This window comes from Athene noctua, chromosome 30, assembly GCF_965140245.1.
Source record: "Athene noctua chromosome 30, bAthNoc1.hap1.1, whole genome shotgun sequence".
Classification (NCBI taxonomy): Eukaryota; Metazoa; Chordata; class Aves; order Strigiformes; family Strigidae; genus Athene; species Athene noctua.
In genome coordinates, this window is record NC_134066.1 from 1,768,720 (window position 1) to 1,789,048 (window position 20,329).

A 20,329-nucleotide genomic window follows, 5' to 3' on the forward strand; every position below is an offset into this window, starting at 1 on the left:
ATGGGAATGGGGTGGGGGGCATTGGGGGGGATCTGGGGAGATGGGAATGGGGTGGGGGGATTGGGGGGGATCTGGGGAGATGGGAATGGGGTGGGGGGGCATTGGGGGGGATCTGGGGAGATGGAAATGGGGTGGGGGGGCATTGGGGGGATCTGGGGAGATGGGAATGGGGTGGGGGATTGGGGGGGGATCTGGGGAGATGGGAATGGGGTGGGGGGATTGGGGGGGGATCTGGGGAGATGGGAATGGGGGGGGGGGGTTGGGGGCTTCGGGGAGATGGGAATGGGGTGGGGGGGGATCGGGGGGGGATCTGGGGAGATGGGAATGGGGTGGGGGGGCATTGGGGGGGGATCTGGGGAGATGGGAATGGGGTGGGGGGGATCGGGGGGGGATCTGGGGAGATGGGAATGGGGTGGGGGGGGTTGGGGGGGCTTCGGGGAGATGGGAATGGGGTGGGGGGGCATTGGGGGGGATCTGGGGAGATGGGAATGGGGTGGGGGGGATTGGGGGGGGATCTGGGAGATGGGAATGGGGTGGGGGGGATTGGGGGGGGATCTGGGGAGATGGGAATGGGGTTGGGGGGGCATTGGGGGGGATCTGGGGAGATGGGAATGGGGTGGGGGGATTGGGGGGGATCTGGGGAGATGGGAATGGGGTGGGGGGGCATTGGGGGGGATCTGGGGAGATGGGAATGGGGTGGGGGGATCGGGGGGGGATCTGGGGAGATGGGAATGGGGTGGGGGGGATGTGGGGAGATGGGAATGGGGTGGGGGGGATCGGGGGGGATCTGGGGAGATGGGAATGGGGTGGGGGGATCTGGGGAGATGGGAATGGGGTGGGGGGGCATTGGGGGGGGATCTGGGGAGATGGGGAATGGGGTGGGGGGGCATTGGGGGGGATCTGGGGAGATGGGAATGGGGTGGGGGGGATCGGGGGGGGATCTGGGGAGATGGGAATGGGGTGGGGGGGATCTGGGGAGATGGGAATGGGTGGGGGGCATTGGGGGGGATCTGGGGAGATGGGAATGGGGTGGGGGGGGTTGGGGGGCTTCGGGGAGATGGGAATGGGGTGGGGGGCATTGGGGGGGATCTGGGGAGATGGGAATGGGGTTGGGGGGCATTGGGGGGGATCTGGGGAGATGGGAATGGGGTGGGGGATTGGGGGGGGATCTGGGGAGATGGGAATGGGGTGGGGGGGCATTGGGGGGGATCTGGGAGATGGAAATGGGGTGGGGGGGCATTGGGGGGGATCTGGGGAGATGGGAATGGGGTGGGGGGATTGGGGGGGGGATCTGGGGAGATGGGAATGGGGTGGGGGGGATCGGGGGGGGATCTGGGGAGATGGGAATGGGGTGGGGGGGGATTGGGGGGGATCTGGGGAGATGGGAATGGGGTGGGGGGGCATTGGGGGGGATCTGGGGAGATGGGAATGGGGTGGGGGATTGGGGGGGATCTGGGGGGAGTGGGAATGGGGTGGGGGGGGTTGGGGGGCTTCGGGGAGATGGGAATGGGCTGGGGGGGCATTGGGGGGGATCTGGGGAGATGGGAATGGGGTGGGGGGGATCGGGGGGGATCTGGGGAGATGGGAATGGGGTGGGGGGGATCGGGGGGGATCTGGGGAGATGGGAATGGGGTGGGGGGGGTTGGGGGGCTTCGGGGAGATGGGAATGGGGTGGGGGGGCATTGGAGGGGGATCTGGGGAGATGGGAATGGGGTGGGGGGGCATTGGGGGGGATCTGGGGAGATGGGAATGGGGTGGGGGGATCGGGGGGGATCTGGGGAGATGGGAATGGGGTGGGGGGGATCGGGGGGGGATCTGGGGAGATGGGAATGGGGTGGGGGGGGATTGGGGGGGGATCTGGGAGATGGGAATGGGGTGGGGGGGCATTGGGGGGGGATCTGGGAGATGGGAATGGGGTGAGGGGGATTGGGGGGCTTCGGGGAGATGGGAATGGGGTGGGGGGATTGGGGGGGGATCTGGGGAGATGGGAATGGGGTGGGGGGGATTGGGGGGGCTTCGGGGAGATGGGAATGGGGTGGGGGGCATTGGGGGGGGATCTGGGGAGATGGGAATGGGGTGGGGGGGATTGGGGGGGGGATCTGGGAGATGGGAATGGGGTGGGGGGATTGGGGGGGGATCTGGGGAGATGGGAATGGGGTGGGGGGGATTGGGGGGGATCTGGGGAGATGGGAATGGGGTGGGGGGCATTGGGGGGGATCTGGGGAGATGGGAATGGGGTGGGGGGGCATTGGGGGGATCTGGGGAGATGGGAATGGGGTGGGGGGGCATTGGGGGGAGGATCTGGGGAGATGGGAATGGGGTGGGGGGGATCGGGGGGGGATCTGGGGAGATGGAATGGGGTGGGGGGGCATTGGGGGGGATCTGGGGAGATGGGGAATGGGGTGGGGGGATTGGGGGGGGATCTGGGGAGATGGGGAATGGGGTGGGGGGCATTGGAGGGGGATCTGGGGAGATGGGAATGGGGTGGGGGGCATTGGGGGGGATCTGGGGAGATGGGAATGGGGTGGGGGGGCATTGGAGGGGGATCTGGGGAGATGGGAATGGGGTGGGGGGCATTGGGGGGATCTGGGGAGATGGGAATGGGGTGGGGGGGATCTGGGGAGATGGGAATGGGGTGGGGGGGCATTGGGGGGGATCTGGGGAGATGGGAATGGGGTGGGGGGGCATTGGGCGGGATCTGGGGAGATGGGAATGGGGTGGGGGGGATTGGGGGGGGGATCTGGGAGATGGGAATGGGGTGGGGGGATTGGGGGGGTAAATAGGGAGGGGGGAATGGGATGGAGGGAAATGGGGAGAGGGGAATTGGGGGAAATGGAAGGGGGTAAATGGGGTAAACGGGTGGAAATGGGGTCGGGGGCAAATGTGTCATGTGTGTGTGTCCCCCCCCCCAATCTTCTTTCCAGCCCCGTAGCTGCCCCTGGGACCCACTGTGTCCCCCCCTTGCCCCCACCCCCCCGCAGACATCCATGTCCCCCCCCCGAGCCCCTGTGTCCGGCTCCAGGTCCCCCCCCAAAGCCTCATGTCATCCCCCTGAACCCCCACATGCCCCGTGTCCCCACGTCCCCCCCCGCGTGTCCCCATGTCCCGTCCCCCCCCCCCCCCCCCGAGGTGCCTGCTGTGCGGGCAGGTAACAGCCTCTTACTGTAAAGATGCTGATTCATTAACAGTCCAATTAATTACGTGTTGTCATTAGTCAGGGCCAGGCCAGGCAGTGCCAAGCCCCTCACGCTGGGCAGGGGGGCAGAAATTCGGCTCCCCCCCTCCCTGTGGCTACAAGCTGGGGGACAGGGATGCCCCCTCTGTATGATGGGGGGCCCCCCCGGGCCCTTGGGGGACAGGAGGGGATTGGGGGGGATTTGGGGGGGGTGGGGGGGGTGGTCTCCCTGCAGCCTGGGTCCTCTGCCAGTTTTCAGGGGGGACACTGGGACGTGGGGGGGTGTCTGGGGTGAGCCCAGGGAGCCCCCTGCCCCCCCAACTGCCCCATGGGGGTTAAATCAGTCTTTGGGGTTATACCCCAACCTGCACCCCCAATCTGGGGTGTACCCTACCCCTGCACCCCCAAATCTGCTTAACCCCCCCCAAATCTGGTTATGCCCCCACCCTACAACCCCAAAACAGGTGTACCCCCACCCCAGCACCCCCCAAACCTGCTTAACCCCCCATCTGCACCCCAAAGCAGAGTGTATCCCCATCCCTGCACCCCCAAATCTGGTTATATCCCCCCTGTACCCCCAAAACGGGGTGTCTCCCCCTCCCTGCACCCCGAAATCAGGGGTACCCCTACCCTGCACTCCTAAAGGACCCCCACCCTGCACCTCCAAACCAAGGTGTACCCCCATGTTGCCCCCCCATTAAACTCCCCCACCTGACCCCCCCAAATCAGGGCATTCCCCAACCCTGCACCCTCAAATCTGGTTATAGTCCCGCCTGCACCCCCAAATCAGGTTAAATCCCCCCCCCCCCCCCGCTTTGCACCCCAAAATCTAGTTAACCTCCAACCTGCACCCCCAAATCCGGGGGTATCCCCACCCCGCACCCCCAAATCTGTGCGTGGGTGCCTTAGGGCTGGGGATCCGCAGTGGGGACCACCCAGGGGGGCCCCCCCCACCCATGGGGGACGGTCCCCAAAGGACGACGCGGAGGCCCCGGCCCCACAGGACGCAGAATTTATTGTCAGTGGGGGGAAACTGAGGCACGGGGACAGGCGACAGAGCACCCCGGGGAGCCCCCAGACACCCCGTGTCCCCACCCTGGGGGAACGCCCCCGTGCCTCAGTTTCCCCCGCCAAGAGTGAGCAGGGTCACCGACCCCATGGGTTAAATAGCTTAAAAAAAAAAAAAATCCCCCCAAAAATCCCCCAAAAGAGAGATTTTAAGGGAAATATACGAGTGAGGAGCCCCAAAACTCGGTGGGGAACAAGGTCAGGGCTCCCAGGTGCCTCGAAAGGGGAAACTGAGGCACGGGGGGTGGGGTCACAGCTGGCACCCCCATAGGATGCAGCACCTCACCTTCCCTGAGAGCCTAGTTAGTGTTAAACTGGTTAAACTGGGGAGACTGGAGGCTGCTGGCTGGGTCCCCCCAGCAGAGTCAGCCCTCGGGTTGGGGTCTGCTTTGCTCTTAGTGGGGAAACTGAGGCAGGGCCCCACCTTCTCCCACAAAATGAGACCCCAGGCTTGGTCCTGGGGGGGGAAACCGGAGGCACAGATCCGTCTCCCATCTCCTAAAGCTGCCCCAAACCAGCTTCCAACTGGGGAAACTGAGGCACGGACCCATTAACCCCCACCCCAACACCAGCCTTGCTCTCCCCAGGGGAAACCGAGGCATGGATGTGTCCTCCCCCCTCTGCAAAACCCTTCCCCTCCCCTCCCCACTGCCCCCCTCCCCCTTCCAGCAACTCCAGCACCCCCAGTTCTTCCAGTCGCGCCTTGGCCAGCTCCTCCCAGCCCCGGTTAGCCCGGGGATTTCGGGGCGAGGGATGGGGCAACCACTCGATGCGAACGGCCAGGCCGGTGGCCGCCAAGGCGCGTCGCGCCCGTCGCTCGGCGTAACGGCCCACGGCCACCACCAGCCCCACGCCCAGTAGCCCCACGGCTCGTGCCAGCGCCCAGTCACAGAGTCCCATCAACTGGTCGCGTTGGGCGGGGGGCAGCTCGGTGGGGGTCAGGTTTCGACCGCTGGAGGCGAGGAAGAGGAGGGGACAGTGGTTGTGGACGAAGCAATGACGGAAAAAAAGTTGGGGGTCGGGGCAGAGGGTTCGTACCAGCCCCCAAAAACGGGCGCCGCTCACCTCTGCCCGTTTGCAGGTCAGGCCCAGCACCGGGCGCTCGGGGTGCTCCGAGGGGGGCTTCTTCACCCCCCCGACGACCCGCAGCCACTCCCGCACGTGCCAGGCTTCTCCGAAAGGGACCTGTGAGACGGGGAGGGGGCGGTCAGGGGGTGGGGGGGGGCTTGGGATTCTATCTCCCCATCCCCACCCCCAATCCACCCTGGGTCTGGTTTCCCCTCTGGGAGTTGGAAGGGGAGGGGACTTGGGGGGCACCCTGGGGAATGGCCACCCTGATACAGCTCTGGAGTGGACTCGGCTGCTTCTGTGCCTCAGTTTCCCCCTATCTGGGGCATCATGGGACGCATTGGGACCCCCCCCAGGCACCCCACAAGCATCCCTGTGCCTCAGTCTCCCTCACTTGGGGCTCCATGCGGATGGATTAGGACACCCCAGGCACCCCCGTGCCTCCGTTTCCCCCACCTGGGGCTCTATGGGATGGATTGGGACCCCTCGGGCACCCCCATGACTCAGTTTCCCCCACCTGGGGCTCCATGGAGATGGATTGGGACCCGCCAGGTACCCCCTGAGCACCCCCATGACTCAGTTTCCCCCACCTGGGGCTCCATGGAGATGGATTGGGACCCGCCAGGTACCCCCTGAGCACCCCCATGACTCAGTTTCCCCCACCTGGGGCTCCATGGAGATGGACTGGGACACCCCCAGCACCCCTGTGCCTCAGTTTCCCCCTTCCCCAAGCTGGTTCCATAGGGACACACGGGGCGCACACACCCTACAATCACCCCCAGCCCCACCTCCCAGCCTCGCCCGTGCCTCAGTTTCCCTCCCCACCGGGGTCCCCCCAGCGCCGCACCCCGGTCTGGGCCATGCCGAAGGGGCCGGGGTTCATGCCAAGGAAGAGGACGCGTTTGGGGGTGCGGCAATAGCGGCGCACGAAGTCGCAGTGGGGTTCCCAGGCGTAGTCGAGGGGGTGGTAGACGTGGCTGACGGGGTCCCCGAAGGGCGGCAGCGCCTGCAGCAGCGCGCTCTGCTCCCGCTCCAGCCGCAGGAACTGCCCCGCCAGGTCGTCTTCATCCTCCTTCTCCTCCTCCTCTTCCTTCTTCACCACCAGCACCGGCCCCGCTGTCGCAGCCGAGCTCTCCCCCATGCTGCCATCGCCTGGTGCCTGCAGGGGCAGGGGGGGGGACATGGATGACAGGACAGCCCCGGGGGCAGGGGAGAGGGCAGCCTGTGCCCCCCCCCCCCGGCTCTGAAACGGAAGAGCCCCAGCATTGCTCTGCCCCCCCAGGGTCCCCTAACTGCTCTCTTACCCCCAGCCCTGTGACCCCGGCTGCCCCACAGAGCGACCCTGCACCTCCACAGCCCCACAACTGCCCTCCCAGGGCTCGCTCACTGCCCCCTCACCCCGTCCTACCCCTCAACCCAAACCCTTAACTGCCCCCCAGCAAAATCCTGCCCCTCAGGGCCCCCAACTGTCCCTGCCCCGGGCCCTCTAACCCTATCCTACTCCACCCCAAACTCTTAACTGTCCCCCAGCGCCCCACAACTGCTCCCTCTGAGCCCCCTAACCCTTAACTGCCCCTCAACATAGTCCTGCCCCTCAACTACCCCCTCACCCTTAACTGCCCCCCAGCACAATCCTGCCCCTCAGAGCCCCCAACTGTCCCGTCAGAGCCCCCTCATCCTTAACTGCCCCCCAGTGCAATCCTGCCCCTCAGAGCCCCCCACCTGCCCCCTCAGAGCCCCCTCACCCTTAACTGCCCCCCAGCACAATCCTGCCCCTCAGAGCCCCCCAACTGCCCCCTCAGAGCCCCCTCAGCCCCAACTGTCCCTCCAGCCCGGGCCCTGCCCCCTCAGGGCCCCCCCTCACTACTCCCCAGGCCAGGCCCAGCCCGGCCCGGCCCGGCCCCCACCCCGCTCCTCCCGCAGCTCCGCAGGTCACCCACCGCTGTCACACGACGTCACATAACGTCACGCCGCTTTTTTTTTTTAATTTTTCCTTCTTTTTCTTTTTTTTTTTCACCCGGCCCGGGCCTACCTGTGCGCCGCACCGGACCCCAACGGGCCGCGTAACCGCCCGCCTCGTCCTTTGACCCCTGACCCGACGCCGCGCGCAAGGCCTGCCGGGAACTGGAGTCCGCCGCCTTCCCGTCGTGCCCCGCGCGAGGGGCGGGGCCGCGGGGGTCTCCTTTGTCTGCGCGGGGACCCGCGCGGCATCACGGGGCGGTGCCGCGGAGTTTCCCATCGTGCCTTGCGGCGGGGACACGGCGGGGGGGGGGACGGGACACACACGGTGGGACCGGAGGGGGCGGCGGGCTTGGGGGGGGAATGTCCGTGACCGCGCGGGGCCGGGGGCCGCCGCCACGGGGCGTGGCCTCCTTAAACCACGCCCCTTCCCCAGCGGGGGGGCGGTGCCGCGCGGGGTTTCGGCGGCACAAGGGCGACCCCTGGCGGGGGCGGGCGGCGCCGCAGCGGCGGCGGGGGGGGGGGGGGGCGGATTTGGGGTGTCCCTGAGCCACCAGTGTCCCCCCCTAAACCCGTGTGTCCCCCCCGCCGTGTCCTCAGGGTGTCCCCAACCCCCCCCCAGCGAGTCCCACAGGTTCCCCACCGCCACCCAAAGGGCCCCCCCCCCCGGTGTGTGTGTGTCCCCCACCCAGCTGCCCCACCGTCACCCCCAGGGCCCCCACGCAGCAGGTGCCCCCCCCGATTCCCGGTGTGTGTCCCCGTCCCCCCCCCCTCCGCCTTCCCGGTGTCTCCCCGTTGCTGCAGCGGCGCGGCGGGGCCACCAGGTGGCACCAGAGGCACAGCGAGAGGGGGGGGGGGTCAGCCAGAGCTGAGGGCCCCCCCCCCTTTTCTTTTTTCTTTCTTATTAGTCAGGGGGGAACCAGCACTCAGCGGAGATCCCACCCTTCCGCAGTACTGGGGGTGAACTGGGCCATACTGGGGACGCTGGGAGTCCTGCAGCTGCGTGCCCATCGCTGCCCCCCCCCCGCCCCGCAATGAAGCGGCAGCTCCTGAAAAGTGACCGTTTATTGGAAGCAAATATGAGGGGGGGGGGAAGGAGGAAGGGGGGGGGATAGTGGGACAGGGACACCCCGGGGGTGTCCCAGCTAAAAACACCGACCTTAGAAAAACGGCAAAAAAACAGGGCCGAGTCGTCACCCCCCCCCCCGCCCCGTGGCCAAAACCTGCCCCCCTCCCTTATCTAAAAGAGGGGGGGGGGGAAGGTGGGGATGCAGGGTGGGGGGCACCCCCTCCCTCTCTCTTCAGACACCCCCAAAGGGGAGGGGAAGTTTGCTTGTGTGTCCCCCCCACCCTGTCCCCAGGGGGGCTGCGGGAAGGGGGCGAGGGAGAGGTGGACCCTGGGTATATGGGGGGGGGGGGACAGACGAGATGATTGGGGGGGGGGGGGGGGGCTATGTACAGGGTGTGGGGGGGCCGCCTTAGCTCCTGGGGTTCTCGCGCTCTTTGCTGTCCGTGTCCTCGGGGTAGGCGTGCCAGGTCAGCCGCTCCTCGTAGAAAGCGATGACAATTTGGGGACACTTGAGGTTCGCCTCCTTGGCCAGCACCAGGTCAGCCTCGTCCGTGTCCTTCCTGAGGAAAACAGCCCCCCCCCCCCCCCCAAAAAAAAAAAACCCAAACAACAAAAAACAAGGTTCAGGGGGGAGCTGGGTCAGGGGGAGCTGGTAGAGAAAGTGGAGGTGACCCCCCCCCCCAACCTCACCACTTCATCAGGAACATGAGGTCCCCGCAGGAGTCGGTGGCACCGATGATCTTCTCGGGCTCCAGCCCTCGCTCGAAGCCCCGGGCGATGTCGTTGCTCTGTGGATTTTGGGGAGAAAAATAAAAAAAAAAAAAAAAAAAAGGGATTTGGGGAGGGAGGAGGCGGTGTGGGTACATGGGAGGGGGGTACAGCCCTGGTTTGTGACAGGTGGAGGTCACAGGGTTGGGGACAACCTCTGCAGGCTGGTGGCAGGGGGTGGCACTGGGTGCCTGTCCCCACCCCTGGGTGCCTGTCCCCACCATGGTGACACTGGGTGCCTGTCCCCACCCCTGGGTGCCTGTCCCCACCTCTGGGTGCCTGTCCCCACCATGGTGACACTGGGTGCCTGTTCCCGTTGTGAAGATGGCAGATGTCTGTCCTCACCCCCGTGTGCTTGTCCCCGTCATGGTGACACTGGGTGCCTGTCCCCACCCCTGGGTCCCTGTCCCCACAGTGGGGGTGGTAGATCCTTGTCCCCATCCCTGGATGCCCACCCCCATCATGGGGACACTGGGTGTCTGTCCCTATCATGGGGACTTTGGGAGCTTGTCCCCATCCCTGGGAGCCCACCCCTATCACAGGGATGTTGGGTGCCTGTCCTCACCCCTGGGTGTCTGTCCTCATCACGGGGACATTGGGTGCCTGTCCCCATCCCCATCATGGAGACATTGGGTACTTGTCCCCATCCCTGGGCACCCATCCCCATCACGAGGACACTGGGTGCCTGTCCCCATCCCTGCGTGCCCGTCCCCATCACAAGGACATTGGGTGCCTGTCCCCACCCCTGGGTGCCCGTCCCCATCGCTGTGTGCCTGTCCCCATCACAAGGACATTGGGTGCCTGTCCCCATCCTCAGGTGCTTGTCCCCATCCCCATCCCTGGGTGTCTGTCCCCATCACGAGGACATTGGGTCCCTGTCCCCATCCTCAGGTGCTCGTCCCCATCCCTGGGTGCCCATCCCCACCCCTGGGTCCCTGTCCCCACTCCTGGGTCCCTGTCCCCACCCCTGGGTGCCCACCTCCATCCCTGCGTGCCTGTCCCTGCAGCGTTACAGAAAAAAACTGAATAATTCTGTTTTTCTTCCCCAGGCTCAGCGCCCACAGCAGAAGGAGTTGCAGCCTGAAGGCGCAGGAGCCACCCGAGCCCAAACCTTCTGATAAAACCAACGCTGCAAACACAGAACTCGCTGAGTGTGGCGGACAGGAGTGGAATGAAAAAGATAAGGACCAAGGAAACAATTCCAAAAGAATGAGATCACTCCAGAAAGCGCCCAGTATAGCGACCAAGAAAACCAGTAACAAAAAAACCAGCTCACTGACCAGAACTTGGAGCGTGGGTGGGATTGGGGGGTGTGATCTGGGGTAGGGGTCCTTCTCCAGGGTCACCCATCTCGAGCTGTCACCCAGAAACTAATCAAATTGGAACTGGAAACCTGCACTCGGTGCTTGGATTAACTAGGGAGGGGGGCCTGGGGCCGGAGCCCGTCACGGTGACCAGTGTGTGTAACTCCGTGACAATGGCTGGGTGCTCGTCCCCATCCCTGGGTGCCTGTCCCCATCCCGGGGGTGCTGGGTGCCCTGGGGTAGGGATGTCAGCTGCCTGTCCCCATGGCTAGGTGTCCCTCCCCCTCACAGGGATGCTGGGTGTCTGTCCCCACCCCTGGATGCCCTGTCCCCATTTCTGGGTCCCCATTCCCATCCCTGGGTGCCTCTCCCTATCATGGGGACATTGGGTGCCCGTCCCCATTTCCAGGTGCCTGTCTCCATCATAGGGATGTTGGGTGCCTGTCCCCATCCCTGCATTCCTGTCCCCATAGTGGGAAGGCAGAGTCCTGTCCCCATCCCTGGGTGCTCATCCTCGTTCCTGGTTCCCTGTCCCCATTTCTGGGTGTCTGTCCCCATCCCTGTGCGCCCATCCCCATCGTGGGTCCCTGTCCCCATTTCTGGGTGCCCGTCCCGATCCCCGGGTGCTCATCCCCATCAAGGTGACTTCGGGTGCCCGTCCCCATCCCTGGGTGCTCATCCTCGTTCCTGGTTCCCTGTCCCCATTTCTGGGTGTCTGTCCCCATCCCTGTGCACCCATCCCCATCGTGGGTCCCTGTCCCCATTTCTGGGTGCCCGTCCCCATCCCCGGGTGCTCATCCCCATCAAGGTGACTTCGGGTGCCTGTCCCCATCCCTGGGTGCCCGTCCCCATCCCTGGGTGCTCATCCTCGTTCCTGGTTCCCTGTCCCCATTTCTGGGTGTCTGTCCCCATCCCTGTGCACCCATCCCCATCGTGGGTCCCTGTCCCCATTTCTGGGTGCCCGTCCCCATCCCCGGGTGCTCATCCCCATCAAGGTGACTTCGGGTGCCCGTCCCCATCCCTGGGTGCCTGTCCCAATCAATGGGATGTTGGGTGCCCGTCCTTGTGGCAGGGCTCCCCCCTCACCTCTCTCTTCTTCTTGGCCTTGACATCGTCCCCACCGGTGGGCAGCCCTCCTTTCCTCTTGGCACTCTCCGCCTTCTCCCGTGGTTTGTTCCCGTCACCCTCCTTCATCTTTTTATATTTCCTCATAAACTCCGAGATCAACTCCGGGCAATCCAGGTTCTTCTCTGGTTCCCAAGTGTTATGTTCCCTGTCACCAAACGACCCTCAGTATCACCATCATCATCATGGTCACTGTCCCCCGTCCCTGGTGATACTCACTCGGAGAAGCCCTTCCACTTGAGCAGGTACTCGGCCTGGCCCTTCACCACGCGCCGGTCCAGCACCTTCTCCACCACATACTCCTCCTCGTCTCCCGAGGACGAGCTGTCGGCTGGCCGCTTGCTCCTCTTGCCCATAGCGCAGTGCCCACGGGTCCTGGGACACACACACACACGGGGGTGGGGGGGTATCAGGGACCCTCCTGCCACCCATCACCCCCAAAACCCTTAAAAACAAAGAGATGGTGGCGAATGAGGAGGGGCCTCCCAACGCCATTTGGGTTTAAACCCCTGAAAACGGGGATTGAGGCAGAGGGAAATGTAATTTGGGTTTAAAACCCGAAAAAATGGTGGGGATTTGGGCACGGGGAAATGTAATCTGGGTTTAAAACCCGAAAAAATGGTGGGGATTTGGGCATGGGGAAATGTAATCTGGGTTTAAACCCCTAAAACCGGTGGGGACTAGAGCAGAGAGAAATGTAATTTGGGTTTAAACCTCTAAAAACCAGTGGGGATTTAGGTATGGGGAGATGTAATTTGGGTTTAAACCCCTAAAAAACAGTGGGGATTTAGGCTCGGGGAAATGTAATTTAGGTTTAAACCCCTAAAAATGGTGGGGATCAAGGCAGAAAGGAATGTAATCTGGGTTTAAACCCCTAAAAATGGTGGCATTTGGGCAGAGAGAAATGTAATCTGGGTTTAAACCTCTAAAACCCAGTGGGGATTTAGGTATGGGGATATGTAATTTGGGTTTAAACCCCTAAAAACAGTGGGGATTTAGGCAGAGAGAAATGTAATTTGGGTTTAAACCCTTAAAAACGTTGGGGATATGGGCACGGGGAAATGTAACTTGGGTTTAAAACCCTAAAAACGGTGGGGATTTGGGCACGGGGAAACGTTTTACCAGTTTTTAAACACAGTGATATAAATCTCCCCCCTTTTTTAGGGAGCTTAAAAGCGAATTAAAAAAAAAAAAAAAAAGTGAGGGGGGAACAAGACGGGGAAACTTCCCTTGTTTTGGGGTGAGTTTGCTGCTTAACAGCAAAGCCCTGCGAGTTAAAACCCCAGGGGTTTAAAAAACCCGACAGATTTTAAGGCACGCAGCCAAAACGTGGGTTTTTTTTTTAAAGACTCGGGTTTAGCGGCTTTTTAAAAAATTCATCCCTTAAAAAAAACCCCAAAAAACCCAAAAAACCCCAACCGATGGAGCCAGGAAATTCCTCATCCTCCCGTTCCCGGGGTGGCATTTCCTGAGGGTGTGGGCAGTGAAGGCCAAACCGGTGGGATTTACCGGCGGTGGATTTGGGTGGAAAAGTGGAGTTTTTGGGTCTAAAAGGGGAGAGATTTGGGAGTAAAAGGAGGAGTTTGGGGTGTAAAAAGGACGCGGTTTGGTGTAAAAGGGACGGGAAGCGAGCTGGCGGGGCATCGCATCCCTAAAGCCGCGTGTGGGATTCCTGAAGGAACAAAAGACCAGCGCCGTTTTGAGGCAAAAAGTGCTGGTTTAAGGCAAAAAGCGCCAGCCTGAGGGAAAAAAAAAAAAAAAAAAGCCGGTTTTGAGGCAGAAAGCGCCGGTTTGGCTCGGAGTGGCTTGTCCCGGCGTTCCGCCGCGGGGTGCCGGGGCCCGGCCGGGCCCGGTGGGGGGGAGAGGCCCGGCCCGGTCCCGGTGCTCGGCGCTGCACAGGGGGGGGACCAGGCCGCGGGGGCGGGGCGAACAGCGCGCCACCTCCCGCCATTGGCCGGCAGCGCCACAGCATCCGCTGGCGCATTGGCTGAGCGCGCCGCCGCTCGCCACCGCCCCGCCCCGCCGCCGTTGGCCCAGCCGGCCGTCACTCCCCGCGCTATCCCACCCCTCCACTGCCGCTATTGGCCGAGCGGGACGTCACCATTGGCCGGAGCGCCTGTCCATCTCACCAGCGGGACCCGCCCCCGCCCTGCCCCCCATTCATCCGCCGTCCGCCGCCGGTACCTGGGCGGGGAGCGGCTCCGGCGCGGGCCCGTCCGCCGCGGTGTGGCCGCCCCTCCGAGCCGCCGCCGCCGCTCCGCGCTCCGCCCGCCAAAATCGCCCGCAGCGCGCAGGCGCCGCTGCCCGCGCTCCGCGCATGCGTCCGCCTTGTGTGTGTGTGTCCCCCCCCTCCGCCTCTCCCGCTACACACACACACTCCACCCCCCCCCTCCGCCGCTCCGCGTTGCGCATGCGCCAAACCGGGTCCACCTTGAGAGCCGGCGGGCGGGCGGCCCCTCCTCGCCGCCGCCGGGACTCGACGCCGCGGCGCCGCCGCGCCCTGCTGCTGCCGCCCGCCGCGCCGCGCTCGCCGACCTCCGCCGGGCCCGCCGCCGGGCAGCACTGAGCGACGGCGGAGCCCGCCAATGGGAACGGCGGCGCCGCGGTGTTAGCCAATGAGAGGGAGGCGCGAGGCGGGACGGTTAGCCAGAGAACCAATCGGAGCAGCGGCGGGGAGTCTCCGGGTCGGAGCGGGAAAAGCGGCGCAAGGCGGGGCCGCGTCGGCCTCGCCCAATCAGTGAGGCGCGGAGGCGGGACCTCGCCGCCCTCGGCCAACCGATGGTGGCAGCGCGGGCGGAGAGGCTGGGCTCCGCCAATGAGACGGCGTCGCTCGGCCCCACCGCCCAATGGGAGGCGGCGCGGGGGCGCGGCGCGGGCGGTACCGCCCAATGGGAGCGGCCGGGGGGCGGGCAGACGGCGGGGGCGGCGGAGTGAGGCGGCGGCGCTCGCGTCGCTCGGCCCCTTTCTGTGTCGGCGCCTCGCAGAGGGAGCATCGCGCGCGGAGCCGCCCGCCGACCAGCCCGCCCAGCCCCGCGCTGCCGCCATGGCCAAGTCCGAGGTAAGCGCCCCGCCGCCCCCCAGCCCCGCCCCGCCCCGCCGCCGGCCCCCGCCGCCCGCCGCGGCCTCCCCGCCCCCGCCGCCCCGCTCGCCGCCGCGCGGGCCGCGCGCACTGCGCCTGCGCCGAGCGCCCGCCCGCCTCTTTCTGCGCAGGCGCCGGCGGCCCGCTGCGCGCCGGGGGGCCCCCGCGGCGCATGCGCAGCCCCGCGCGCGCCCGCTCGCTCCCCCCCCCCTCCCGCCCCAGCCGCGGCTCCCCGCGCGCGGGGCCACGTGCGCGCCTTTGTGCTCGGGTGGGCGATGGCGGCCGCGGCGCCTCCGCGCATGCGCAGGGCGCAGGTCGGACCTGGGGGGGCTCGGGGGAAGGGGACAGACACTGGGCCCCGATAGTGACCTCGGTCACCACATAGATGGCGGCTGGGGGGCCCTGGGAAAACCTCACAGATGGGGGGGCTGCAGGACCCCAAAAATGGGGCCTGGCGGGCTCAGGGTTCCTTTGGCTCCTGGGGGGCCCCTGCAGATGGGGCCTGGGAGCGTTTAGGATTTTCTCGAGGCCTGGCCAGCGCTACAGATTGAGGCTGGCGGAAGGATTCAGAGCCCTGTTGGGGTCTGGGTAGCCCCACAAATTGGCATTGCGGGGGGGGCCTCAGGTCCCTTGAAGGAACAGGAAACCCCGCAGATGGGGCCTGGGAGGCCCTAAAAGTGCAGCCTGGAGGGGCTCAGGGTCCCTTTGGGGTGTGGGTAGCCCCACAGATTGATGTTGGGGCTCCAGGTCCCTTGAAGGAACAGGCAGCCCCACAGATGGGGCCTGGGAGCGTTTAGGGTCTCCTCGAGCCCTGGTCAGCAGCACAGATTAAAGTTGGGGGAGGATCGGGGTCCTTTTGGGGTCTGGGTAGCCCCACAGATTGATGTTGGGGCTCCAGGTCGCTTGAAGGAACAGGCAGACCCAGAGATTGGGGCTGGGAGCTCCCAGGTTCTGCCAGGGCCTGGTTGGCCCCATAAATGGAGGTTGGGGTCCCCAGGGTCTCTCTGGGGCCTGTGCAGCTCCACAGGTTGGCAGTGGGGGTGTTGGGGGGGCCTGGGCAAGGGCATAGATGGGTCTTCCTAGGGCTGGAGGGGGCTTAGGGGGGTCTGGGTGTGAAACAGTCTCCCCTGGGGCTGGAAAAGTGCCTGGAGGCCCCACAGAGGGGATTTGGGGCGATGAGGCCTTTGTGGGGCCGAAGACAAGATCTGATGGAGTGAGGAGGGGTTGGGTGTGCCAGGGCCTCCCTGGAGCTGGAGGGGTTCCGTGGAGGGGGGCAACGGGGTGCCAACGCCTCTCAATCTAGGAGGTGGGGGTGTCCAGCCCCCCTCACCCCTGCGTCACCGCCTCCCCGCAGTCTCCAAAGGAGCCTGAGCAGCTCCGCAAGCTCTTCATCGGCGGCCTCAGCTTCGAAACCACAGACGAGAGCCTCCGCAGCCACTTCGAGCAATGGGGGCACCCTGACGGACTGCGTGGTAAGGCCCCCCCTAAACCCCTGCTGTGCCCCCCACCTCCTCCCTGGGCTCTACTCTACCCCCAGCACCTCTGGGGGGGTGGGGTGGGAGCGTGACAAGTATTAGCCCTCAGGTGACCCAGGGTGTGATTGTGGGTGACACGGAGAGTGGCTGCTCTGCGGCTGCAAGGGCAGGAGCGAGAGGTGGGGGAGCTGTCCCCCTGAATGGGGTCGGCTGCCTTTTCGGGGGGCGCTTTGCATCACGCCCTGACGTGTCTTTTGTTTTCCCAGGTGATGAGGGACCCGAACACCAAACGCTCCCGAGGCTTCGGCTTCGTCACGTACTCCTCGGTGGAAGAGGTCGATGCTGCCATGAACGCCCGGCCACACAAAGTGGACGGCAGAGTCGTTGAACCAAAGAGGGCCGTATCCAGAGAGGTAGGGAGGAGCCCTGCCCATCCCCAAGAGCTCGAGGGGGGCCCTCACGCCTCCCCCAAGATGGGGCTGGCAGAGCCCAAAGCCAGTTTGAGGGCTCCCCCAACCCCACGCTGCCGTATTCCCCCAGGACTCCCAGCGGCCCGGGGCCCACCTCACAGTCAAGAAGATCTTTGTGGGCGGCATCAAGGAGGACACGGAAGAACATCACTTGAGAGACTATTTTGGCCAATATGGCAAAATCGAAGTCATCGAGATCATGACGGACCGCGGCAGCGGCAAGAAGAGGGGCTTCGCCTTCGTCACCTTTGACGACCACGACTCTGTCGACAAGATAGTCAGTAAGTCCGGCGCACGCCCCAAAGGAAGGGGGGGGCAACCGATTTTGTGCCCCGCTTTCCTAAATCTTCCCCGTTCCTCCGTGCCCGCAGTTCAGAAATACCACACTGTGAACGGGCACAACTGCGAGGTGAGGAAAGCCCTCTCGAAACAGGAGATGGCCAGCGCCTCAGCCAGCCAGAGAGGTGAGCCCGCGGCTCGGCCCCGCCTCCCCCCCCGCCCCGAGCTGCCGCTAGACCCCGCTGCCTGTGCTGTTCCTAAAGGCTGTCCCCCCCTCCGCCCCCTCTCCTAGGCCGCAGCGGTTCCGGGAATTTTGGCGGCGGCCGCGGAGGCGGATTCGGCGGTAACGACAACTTCAGTCGCGGCGGCAACTTCGGCGGCCGTGGTAAGTGGTTCGGCGGGACCCGTCCGGCTGCCAGCCGCAAGGGACGCCGCCGGCTCCAGACGCAGCTCAAAACCTAGCCCAAACGCCGCCGCCGCTCCGGCTGCCACCGCTCCGGCTCCCGGCCCCCCCCTCGGCCCAGCCGAGCGCCGCTTCCTCCTCCCTCCACGCCGGGATTTTCGTGGCACCCCGAACTTTTCTCTTCCGGCAGCTCTAAACCGCCCGGCCCTGCGTGGACGGATTGAACCACAACGGTTTGTTCTTTTCAGGTGGGTTTGGTGGCAGCCGCGGTGGCGGTTATGGCGGCGGCGGAGACGGCTATAATGGATATGGCAATGACGGTAAGGCCAGAGCGGGATTTCTCCGACGGGCAGCGGCCAACGCGCCCAGCCGCTCGCCGAGGACGCCAGCCGGCCCCGTGGCCCGGCCCAGACAGCGGACGCAGCCCACCGCCCTGCCGAACCCGGAGCCCGGCCCCCACGCGCCCGCCGGGGCGGCCCTCGGAGCTCAGCGCCCTCCTTCCTCTCCCTCAGGTTACGGCGGCAGCGGCCCCGGCTACTCGGGTGGCAACCGGGGCTACGGCGGCAGCAGCACTACGATGGTTATAATAACGGCGGGGGGGCTTCGGCGGCGGCAGTGGAGGACGGCGTCCGGCCCGGGACCCGCGCTCGCCGTGCGGAACGGCCTTTCCGAAGCAGGCACAGGTGAGAGGCACCCCCCTGCCACCTCCTGGCCCCCCTAAAACCCTCGCTCTGGGCTGTGGGGTGTTTGCAGGTTCTCGCTTCAACCCCCCCCCCCCCCCCCCCCCCCGAAGATCTCTGGGCACCCTGTTAAACCACCCCAAAGCTCCCCATGCCTGGGGGCTCCCCCTAAAACCCCGTGATTATGGTGGGGGGCTTCCAGACTCACGCACCCCTCCATGTTCCCCCACACTTTGGGGCTCCTCATTAAATGCCCCCCCCCCCCCCCCCCCCAGGCCTCCTGGCTCCCCACTAAACACCCCCCAGCTGTGGGGTACCTCCAGGCTCCCCCTTCAGTCACCCCAAGGTTCCTGGGTGCTTCTGGACCCCCTGTTAAATTCCATCCCCCTCCCCACCATGGGGTGTCTCCACACTCCACATTAAACCCCCCCCCCCCCTCCCTGCTCCCCAGATCCTTGTGTCCCTCCAGGATTCCAGTTAAACTCCTCTCTAGCTGTGGGGGTGCCCCCTCCCATTTAAACCCCCCAATTCTAAGGTCCCTCCAAGCTCACTGTTAAATCCCCCCTTGTCTCTGGACTCCCCATTAACCCACCCCTGGCCATGGGGTACTCCGGGTTCCCCATTAACACCCCCCCCGCCCCCCCAGCTCCCCATTAAACCCCTCCTTGTCTCTGGACTCCCCATTAAACCTCATCCCAGTCATGGGGTACCTCTGGGTTCCCCATTAACCCCTCCCAAGCGCCTCCAAATTCCCATTACCCCCCCTCCTTGCCTCTGGACCTCCCTTTAAACGATCCTTCCACCATGGGGTACCTCTGGGCTCCCCATTAACCCCCCCCCAGCTCCCCATTAAACCCCCCCTTGCCCCTGGACTCCCCTATAAACCTTGCCCAAGCCATGGGGTACCTCTGGGTTCCCCATTAACCCCCCCTCGTGTCTCCTTTCTCTCCCCCCTCCCCAGGCAGCAACTTCGGCGGCGGGGGGAACTACAATGATTTTGGCAGTTACAACAACCAGTCGTCCAATTTTGGCCCCATGAAGGGGGGCAACTTCGGGGGCAGGAGCTCGGGGCCATACGGCGGCGGTGAGTCCCCCGTGGTGGGGTAGGATACAGCCCCCAAAATATTCTTCCCCCCCACCCCAGCGAGGGGCTTTTTCTAACATCCACCCCCCCCCCCCATCTTGCAGGCGGCTACGGCAGCTCAAGTGGCGGCGGCAGCTACGGCGGTGGCAGGAGGTTTTAACACCCAGGTGAGCCCCCGCGAGCTGTTTGGGGGGTTAAAAAATGGGTTTAAAGAGGGAAAAAAAAGATTGAAAAAGGGAAAAATATTGAGGGAGAGGTTAAATGAGGAAGGTTGAGGAAGGAATGAAAAAGATTGGAGAAAGGGGAAAGGTGGGAAAAGGTGGGAGAGATGGGAAAAGGTGGGAAGAGAAAAATGTTGGAAAAGGTGGAAAAATCGGAAAAAGATGGGGAAAGATGGAAAAATTGGGGAAAGATGGAAAAATCGGAAAAAGATGGGGAAAGATGGAAAAATTGGGGAAAGATGGAAAAATTGGGGAAAGATGGAAAAATCGGAAAAAGATGGGGAAAGATGGAAAAATCGGGAAAAGATGGGGAAAGATGGGGAAAGATGGAAAAAAGGTGGGGAAAGGTGGGGAAAGATGGGAAAAAGATTGGGAAAAACCATGGAAAACCATGGAAAAATGGGGAAAGATGAGAAAAAGACGGAAAATTGGAAAAAAGAAAAGATGGAAAAAAGAAAAGGTGGGGAAAAAAGGTGGAAAAAAAAACTGGAGGGAAAAGATGGGCATAAATTGGGATAAAAAGATGGGGAAAGAGGAGAAAAAGTCTGAAAAAAAGGTGAAGATTAGAAAGAGCTGGAAAAATTGGGAAAAGCTGGGGGAGCCGGGGCAAAGAGCAGAACGCGGGGAAAAGATGTTTTCAAAAGTGATTTTAAAAGCCGCTCTTTTTTTCTTTTTTTCTTTTTTTTCTTTTTTTTCTTTTTTTTCTTTTTTTTCTTTTTTTTCTTTTTTTTTTTCTTTTTTTTCTTTTTTTTTCTTTTTTTTCTTTTTTTTCTTTTTTTTTTTTCTTTTTTTTCTTTTTCTTTTTTCTTTTTCTTTCTTTTTCTTTTTTCCTTTTTTTTCCTTTTTTTCTTTTCCTTTTTTTCCTTTTTTTTCCTTTTTTTCCTTTTTTTTCCTTTTTTTTCCTTTTTTCTTTCTTTTTTTTTCCTTTTTTTCCTTTTTTTCCTTTTTTTTCCTTTTTTTTCCTTTTTTTCTTTTTTTCCTTTTTTTTTCCTTTTTTTTCCTTTTTTTTTTCCTTTTTTTTCCTTTTTTTTCCTTTTTTTTCCTTTTTTTTCCTTTTTTTCCTTTTTTTTCCTTTTTTTTTTTTTTTTTTTTTTTCCTTTTT

General features: G+C 63.2%; 3 protein-coding genes across 4 annotated transcripts; 1 reads left to right on the top strand and 2 right to left on the bottom strand.

Annotated features, from left to right (window-relative positions):
- Positions 1–4,264: 4,264 nt before the first annotated feature.
- Positions 4,265–7,405, bottom strand: SMUG1 (single-strand-selective monofunctional uracil-DNA glycosylase 1). Of its 2 annotated transcripts, none has more exons than XM_074929553.1 (3): positions 7,344–7,405; positions 6,159–6,470; positions 4,265–5,428 (listed from the first exon to the last, which is right to left on the bottom strand). In XM_074929553.1, the coding sequence occupies exons 2-3, from the start codon at positions 6,450–6,452 to the stop codon at positions 4,742–4,744; spliced, it is 981 nt and encodes a 326-aa protein (XP_074785654.1). In that variant the 5' UTR covers positions 6,453–6,470; positions 7,344–7,405; the 3' UTR covers positions 4,265–4,741. The 2 variants fall into 2 exon arrangements, with proteins under 2 accessions (XP_074785654.1, XP_074785655.1); XM_074929554.1 differs by having other exon boundaries at positions 7,252–7,385.
- Positions 7,406–8,320: 915 nt separating this feature from the next.
- CBX5 (chromobox 5) lies at positions 8,321–13,855 on the bottom strand. Its single transcript, XM_074929535.1, is given in 6 exon segments — positions 8,321–8,899; positions 9,030–9,127; positions 11,498–11,684; positions 11,756–11,911; positions 13,721–13,788; positions 13,790–13,855. Coding segments are annotated over 6 exon segments (726 nt in total). The 3' UTR covers positions 8,321–8,748.
- Positions 13,856–14,449: 594 nt separating this feature from the next.
- Positions 14,450–19,174, top strand: HNRNPA1 (heterogeneous nuclear ribonucleoprotein A1). The gene is given in 13 exon segments (XM_074929464.1): positions 14,450–14,594; positions 15,970–16,065; positions 16,067–16,087; positions 16,357–16,503; positions 16,631–16,841; positions 16,932–17,024; positions 17,132–17,224; positions 17,491–17,562; positions 17,755–17,811; positions 17,814–17,834; positions 17,837–17,869; positions 18,884–19,006; positions 19,111–19,174. Coding segments are annotated over 13 exon segments (1,038 nt in total). The 5' UTR covers positions 14,450–14,579; the 3' UTR covers positions 19,167–19,174.
- Positions 19,175–20,329: the final 1,155 nt, after the last annotated feature.